The sequence below is a fragment of the Myzus persicae genome, unplaced genomic scaffold, assembly GCF_001856785.1.
Source record: "Myzus persicae strain clone G006 unplaced genomic scaffold, MPER_G0061.0, whole genome shotgun sequence".
NCBI classification, from domain to species: domain Eukaryota; kingdom Metazoa; phylum Arthropoda; class Insecta; order Hemiptera; family Aphididae; genus Myzus; species Myzus persicae.
The window spans coordinates 704,265-712,898 of record NW_019102620.1 but is presented as its reverse complement, the minus strand read 5'-3'; the positions used below and the strand labels follow the sequence as shown (position 1 = coordinate 712,898).

The window sequence follows — 8,634 nt, the reverse complement described above, 5'->3', positions numbered from 1 at the left end:
TAAAAAATTGTTTAATGAATATATAATATTTATACACTTAAGAATTTAAAATAAGTTAAAGAAAAAATAAATACTATTCAAAAACCACTGATGATATGTTTGTCTTTATACCAATTGAATTGATATATTTTTTTTTTATAGATATTTAAAATATTTTAATGATGTGAAAGTATACAAATCTATAGATGGCCTTAATTTGATTTAAAATAACAAAATGTCAATGAGTTCATATTGTTAAGGCACTAATGTTAACTTCCTAATAAGTAATAACTAATATAAATAACTCATTACATAGATTATAGAGCATGAATTATAATACAAATACAAATCTAAATTCAAAAAAAGATTTTTTGGATATTTTTTTTAAATATTTTAATTTGAAAAAAATTGTATTACATTCCGATAAAAAAATATATTAGACATACATTTTCATTTAAATAAATATAGGTATATAAGTATATAATAATAGATTTATTAATATATTTTTTTATAAGAGTTAAAAATAATAGCTTTTATAGACCATAGCTGGTTTATTTAATTTAAATATTATTATTACTGCTGAGGGCTGTGGCTGTATACATTAATGTTATGATTTGAATAGTTAAACGAAACAAACAAATGATTTTTAACAAGCTAGAAAAATCCTTTAACAAAAGACATTGCTTTCAGTTACCTACTATTTTTTAGCCACGCATACTGCTTGTCCTGGCAGATGTAATAGGCAGGTACAATATTATTGTTACCCATATTTACGGATAAAATAACACACCAACTGATGGCCGAATTTGTTAGTTCTTTTAAATGTCACTATTCACTTTAACCAATGTCTTCTGTATTTTAAATTATTAACAATTTATATTTAGGTTTCATTATCAAAAATTAAATTAAATTAAACCAGTAGGTAGTTAAGACTTATCTTACACTAAAGACAATTGGCTAATATATCTTTTAATAATACATAATGTAATATAATGAATACATAATAAATAGGTAATTACCTTATTATTATAAAAAAACATAAAATACTACATAATATAAATTAATAGTGCACTTATCTCAATAATAGATATTATAATTCATTTTTAACTCATTAGACACTTTATATTCCATATTAATATGATTGCGAATTAGTAATTATTATAATTGATAACTTTCATATTATAATATCTAAATATTGAAATATTAATAAGTGAATTTTTAAAAATTATTTTGAACTGATTAAGCTTTTATTCTTAATATTTTTAATAGTCTTACAATTTTCCACATATATGGTATGGAAATCCTTACAGTAACTATAAGCTTACACACATAATAAAATATTTTTAACTGGATCTATACATATTTTGTTCATAAAAAAATAAATAGTTGGAAATAAAATATTATATCTAAATAATTGCTGTATAAATATTATGAGTAATGTGTAAGTACATTGAACAATTAATTCTCCTATATTATTTTATATTTATGAACAATAAATTGCAATAAGCACCCAACTTTATAACGTCTTTCAGTAGTTACTTCTTTTGGTTATTAAATTTTAAATATATATCATAAAATATATTTTGATAAATCTTCAATATGGACAGAGCTAATATCACACCATTACTATAAGACACATAATTATACTAACATTTAAAATTACTCTTACATAATATATTATGATTAAAATCCTCTTATCCACTTTTTAGAGACATTAAGTCAAAAAGCAACCATAATATGTGATATTCATGTTAGGTAGGTAGAAAGTTAAATAAAGGGATTTTCTAAAAAATAATCTGACATTTGATTTACCTCATTAATTACATGATCTCAATAGAAACTGTAAGATACAACAGTAGTTACAGTGTATATTTATTATTTTGGTACCTATGCAGGTAAGAAAAAAAAAAATTAAAGAAATGTAAAAAAAGAAGTTAAAAACGCATTATGCGTGTAATTAACAATGTGAAATAGTTTCACATTAAATTTATTTAAGTAGAATTAGTCAGAAGTAACTCAAATTTTCTTTTATTCACTTTTATATCAAACTATTGATAGTATGTTGTGTTTCTTAATATAAATGCAATGATCTTTAAAGTGTACCCAATTAATGTGCGATTGAAACAGTATAAATGTATAATATACAAATATAAATAAAATGGCATGGCATTAAAACACAATAAGACTTAGAACAATAAAATAATATTAATAACTGATAAATAGATGTGTATTTACTTTACTTTTAAATCAAATGTGTAAGTGATAAATAATTATAGATATTGACAGAGACATATTCAAGAGGGGACGTGGGGATCAGATAGCAAGTTGTACAAATAATCTTTTTTAGAAAAAGCCTATATAATACTTTTATTCATATTCATAAAAGAAATCTAGTTATATTGAGATGACTTTAGAATTATAATACATAATCATGAAGACATAAAGAACAATTAAGTTAGTGAAATATGTAAATCAGATTAGAATATTGTGAAAAAAATCTTATGATAATTTCAATCACATGAATCATGGATGTATTAAATATGTTTACCCACGCAGTGTTGGATAAATTATTTTTGAAAAGTATTTAAATTACGTTACTTGTTACATTAAATCATTTTATTTTAACATTTATTTTAAGGCAAGGTTTTTTATAAGTTCTTACTACTGACCCCCTCCTCCCTTTTACAAAACTTTAAAATCATCATAATGTCCATTGCTTAAATAATAATAAAAATAAAATTATGAAGTGCCTGAATTTAGTGACGAGCAGAAGGGTTATGCATCGTATCTGTATAATAGGTCTCGGAAGTAGCAAAATCAGGCATTGTGGCAGGAAGGTTTACATGTCTATTTTCAACTGCATCAAAATTCATTCTGAACATTTCTACTACGTTGAAAAGCATTGAGTCTGGACTGGCATTAGTGGATTGTTCCACCTCAAACTGCGGTGGTGGTATGGGAACCTCTGCCTGCCGGTCCATATACATGAATCCAGAAAGAGCACTACTAGTTGCTCTACGGTTAGCTCGTCGAGGTCTTTTGTCTGAAATATAAATATAATTAATTTAGTTATTATTGATGCTGATTAGATAAGGTTGGCATCCCTAGATATTTACTTCTCTTCTTGCTACGCTCTTTTATTGCTGCTTCACGCTTGTTTTTAATTTCTATCGGTAAATGTTCAACAATCTTCTCTATGAAGCTTTCCAAAGTTAAACAATACGATTTTGTTTTAACTTCCACACGACAAATTGGACAATTTTTGACACGGAGCGTCCAGACATGAATGCACGATTCACAAAATGTGTGTGAACAGTTAACCACTGTCGGCTGAAAAAAAAAAATTTATTGATATAAGGAGAGTTTTGACTTTTTAAGATGAGTAGTATAATTTTGTTATATTGACATACCTCTGTATTGTAAATAAAAACTATTTCCTAACTTCTACTGCAGCTGGCAAACAGGATACATAACATTTATACACATTTTTTAAATATAAAATTTAAAGTATAAAATCCAAATACCCAAAATACTTCTTTTTATTTAAAAGTAAGTACATAACTGATATACTTTCATATTTACTGTTTTTCATTTTCAGTTTCATAATAATAAAAAAGGTGGGAAAGTGGGTATGTTGTACATTAGGTGTAGTGTGGGTCACTGAAATGGATGTGTTATATTTAAATATTGAACTATGTTAGATCAATTGCATATGAAAAACGATTCAGATTGAAGACAGTCTGTCAATCTACATTACTAAGTATATTTTATAATAGTATTGCTCTTAAGTTAATTTATTTATAAATGGTTGCTATTGGTTACAGGAGAAATATTTAGTAGGAATAATTATTATATCTTTCTGGCTGTCATTAGTTATTCAGACAAATGAGGTAAATGCATGCATAAAATCGCCATGTTTATGGTTTCGAATAAAATATACAACATTTCAATTTCGACCGACACTAACTAGATTCACTTTCCTACCTACCAGCAAAGTTACTGAAGTTGAAAATATTTATATTATACTAGCTGAAAAAGTAAATTCAACTATCATATTTGTAAGATGTAATTTCTTTATTCGAAACCATAAACGTGACAATTTGATGGATGCTTTTACCTCATCTGCCTAAATTACTAATGACAACCATGACAAAAAAAAAAAAAAATACTAATTTCTAATAATTATTTCCCCGGTAACCAATAGCAACCATTTATAGACAACAATTTCCTTTGTTAATCTCAAAATCCCTGTTTGGCTACCTCTCCGAGTTGGGGGTACTGGGCCCAATTGTCACTCAAGCACACGAAAAATGTCATTAAAATTGGTCCAGCTATTGAGGAAAAGTTCCGTTACATACACATGGACAGAATAAATATAAATATAAAGATTATAATATATTAATAAACATAACATATTATTACCTTTTATTATATACACTGTTCAGTTTTCAACAATAATAATAATACTTCAATAATACTGTTGAATACTGATACAGTGATATCTATGACCTATCCCTTTATAGCTACACTAACTTCTTAGATGTTTACATCATAAAAATTAAAAAAACTTATTAAATAATTGATAATTATATTTTGGTACCTTAATAAAGATTTCAAAACAGATATTGCACAGTAAATTACTGTCAACAGCAGACAGTATAATATTGTTCCACTCAGCACCAGTTTTTTCAGTATTTTCTTTCATCTTTTTTTGATCAAGTACATGTAAATTATTCGCATTCTCTTCTACGCTAATGCCCTTTTCTGTTTCCTTTGCCACAGAAAGTTCTTTTACCGCATTTTCTATTGCTACTTTAGCATTGTCAGGTTGTCTTAATATTGGTCTAACATAAATACAATTTTATTAAAATTTAAAAAAACACCAATAAATAAATTAGTTAAAAATAAAAGAGCATACTTCATGGCTCTTTCGCTTTCGATTTGACGTTGGTAACCTTCAAATTCAGCCGTTAGTGCACTTATACCATTTTGAAATATTCCAGAGCCCGTAAGTGGAAAAGGTGATGCTGATAAATGTGCTAAAGGGGAAAGAATTAAAAATTAGTTAATATTTGTTTCTAAATAATTTTTCTAAAATCCAAAATCTATTCAATAAACATAATATTAGAATTAAAAAAATAATAATCTCATATTGTTTTTTAGATTTCTTTATGTATTCCTAGCAATTACTAAGCTACTAATATTTGCGTTTGTATATGAATGTAATTACTGATATTATTTTCAAAATATGTTGATATTTGTTATATTTTCAATATTAGTTGTTTTACAAAATATTGTTTACAAGATATTAATAAAATTTAATACAACTTTTATATTCTAAGATTTTTTTTTAAAAATATATTAACATACAATAGTTTTATTTGTTTGCTAACTGTCACTTTACAATTTTCACATAGGCCTAATATTTTTTTCAAATTTCTGCCATGTTTAATATGTAACAATATTAATCCTCCTCCAATCTATATATTATTACAATATTAGGTAGGTTATAAATTATAATCATATTATAATGATGCTTTTTGCCTTTAAATGTTCTTCTGAATTATTAGCGAAATGCATTGCACCGAATGTATTAAGAAATTGATTGTAAATTTCTAGAACTACTAACTGACCTATATTCACACTCATTGACGTATATATGTTACGGGCAAAGTGGAAAATTCGGACAATGTATATAATGTCTGAGGGATATTGGGCAATGTAAATTGTGAAGTATTTATACAAATAATCTGCATAATATATTATGTTTTTATTGTAAATTATTTATATTACATTATTATACATAATTCATCAATATAACATAATATATAATATATTAATATTGTTTTTATTTTTTTTACAATAAATTACTATACTATTTATACTAATTAATTAAAATTAAAATTAAATTAAATTAAATTATTTATTTTATTTAAATAAATAAATATTTATTTAAGCACTGCACAATATAAACTGAGTGACAGTATACTACAACTAAAGTAAAACTGTACGTACCAAAATTATATGCGATAAGATATTTATCGGTTTCGTTATTGGAATATATAGTGCATTCACAAAATGTCATTAGTGTTTAACCAAAGGATAGACGTAACATATAACTATTTATACTTTATAAAAAAAAAAAAAAATATTAATATATTATATATTACTATGTCACTCAGTTTATATTGTGCAGTGCTTAAATAAACATTTATTTATTTAAATAAAATAAATAATTTAATTTAATTTAATTTTAATTTTAATTAATTAGTATAAATAGTATAGTAGTTTATTGTAAAAAAATAATATTAATATATTATATTATGTTATATTGATGATTATTAATTATGTATAATAATGTAATATTAATAATTTGCAATAAAAACATAATATATTATGCAGATTATTTGTATATATACTTCACAATTTACATTGCCCAATATACTTCGGACATTGTATACATTGTCCGAATTTTCCACTTCGCCCGTAACATATACACACGTAAAGAGAGGGGCGGGGGGAAACCTTGGTTTTTTTCTATTTGTAATGTTTGCCACATATTGATATAAAATAAATTAATAATATAATATAATATACTTACTTTCTATATTCAAAAGCTCTCGACTCAAATAAGCTCCCAAGTCGTGAGAATTCCGACACTTGTTGCCGAACCGACATTTGCCAAGCACGTGATACTCACACAGCTGTGATGATGACATCATGAACGCGATCGATATAATATATTATTTAGACGATCTAGAATCTAATCGTTATAGTCCGGAGTCAAACTATGGAAGTCTTACAATCACCGGTCGGCTATACGAATATTGATGTTGCTATTAGTACTTTTTAGTATAAGATATATTATGACGGGGAGACGCGCGCAATATTTTGTTGTCAGACGAATCAATGAATGTTCCGAGCTCGGATGAGTGACGCCGATCCAGAGATGTTCCATTGTCCCAGTCTTTCTTGGTTTACCCTTTGACAGTGCTACCACCATTATTTAGTCCCTCCACCGTTAACACTCTGACCCTACACTACAGTGCCTCACTCATGACAAAGTATATAGGTTCTCTCTCTCGATTTGTGTACAGTGAAACCTCGGTATCTCGAAGACGCGAGGGACCAAAAAAAAAAAAATTCGACGTATCGAAACTTCGAGTTAGCTAGGGAATTTAAAACATAAATAAAATTTGAAATAAGAATGTTTAATTATTGAGAAAAATGTGTATTTATAATATAGAATGTATTTCACAGATATATAAAAATACTAGATAGACGACTCCCTATTCCTACAATGCAAAAATTATGAAGCCTACAAAATGGCCGAGATTCTCTTATCTAAGAGGTGAATGTTTACAAAATATCATATATCAGCACAGATATACATACATATTTGTGTATATCAGTGTTGTGAAAATGTAAGCATTTACCTCTTAGATAAGAGAATTTCGGCCATTTTGTGGGCTTCAAAATCATTTCCATGTCGGCTATCTAGTATTTTTATATATCTGTGATGTATTTATACATTGCATACATATTTTGTATTAGTATTCGTAATTTGGGTAAGTATACATTATTTTCTATGAAGGTAGAAAATCTGTCATTTTCGTTTTTGTTTTTGTTTAGTATTAGAAGTATTTTCAATAAAACTACCTAAAATGTTAAGTACCGAAAACATGTTGTCAGAAACTCCTGCCTATTGTTGGACGTATCTTCGAAGTTCATGTACATAGTTTTCAGCTAGCGGGCACCACGTATGAAAGGTTTAACGACAGCAATTTCTTCCTCGTCGATTGCTTCATCGGCAGAATCTGTCTCTGGCTCACTGAGAATATCAGATATTTTAAAAATGTCTGCATCGGTTAAACTTGCTGATGTGCTCGAAGTAGAATGGATATCCAAAAATTTTTGATATGAAATATTGATATCGAAGTGTTATGCTTATGATATCTGTCATATATTCGAGTTAGTAAATCATAATAGGCGGTGGGTACCAGATAATGACTTCGACTTATAGAAATATTCGACATATAGAAATTCGATGTACCCGTGATGATTTAGTATTACTAAATGTTCAGATCATAGGTAAACGAGAACCCTGTGATCAGTCGATCACGATGGAGGTTTTATACGATTATACACTTTTTTGGATCATTGATCGCTGTCTCGGAATTCGGGTTGGTACTTTGAAGCTTTCACTTATTTAATTGTTATGGTTCTATATCTGCTTATTGCAATAAAACTAGTTAATTCATATTATTGAAGAGCAATGATTAGAAAGTTAAAACACTTTCATTATAATTCCCTGACTACGCCACAATCGAAGTTCTAATATTACATTTTTTATTTTTTGTTGTCAATTTAATTGTTTTATTTTTTTGGAATTGATTGAATTTTTTTACCAATTCGGGCCAGTTAAATCATTTGCCCCCCTCTATTGAAAACTGAAATGACGCTTCTGATTGGATTGTAATTTTAAAGCCGAAATGTGCCCGCGTCCAGCGAATATGCAATTTTGAATTTGATATTTCAGGGGGTGTGACTACTACCAGGTCTTATCTGATTTTCACATGCGGGGAAAAAAATTTAGATTGTATTTCGATTCATGCGAGAAACGTATTGCGTACAAAACACCAGGGTCGGAATAGA

The 8,634-nt window shown here is 27.2% G+C and overlaps 1 protein-coding gene across 1 annotated transcript; it reads right to left on the bottom strand.

The window, feature by feature from the left end:
- Positions 1–1,210: 1,210 nt before the first annotated feature.
- On the bottom strand, positions 1,211–7,081 carry LOC111032783 (E3 ubiquitin-protein ligase RNF8-like). Its single transcript, XM_022313240.1, has 5 exons — positions 6,581–7,081; positions 4,898–5,018; positions 4,580–4,823; positions 3,096–3,309; positions 1,211–3,022 (listed from the first exon to the last, which is right to left on the bottom strand). Exons 1-5 carry the CDS (start codon positions 6,699–6,701, stop codon positions 2,736–2,738), a joined length of 987 nt encoding a protein of 328 aa, XP_022168932.1. The 5' UTR covers positions 6,702–7,081; the 3' UTR covers positions 1,211–2,735.
- Positions 7,082–8,634: the final 1,553 nt, after the last annotated feature.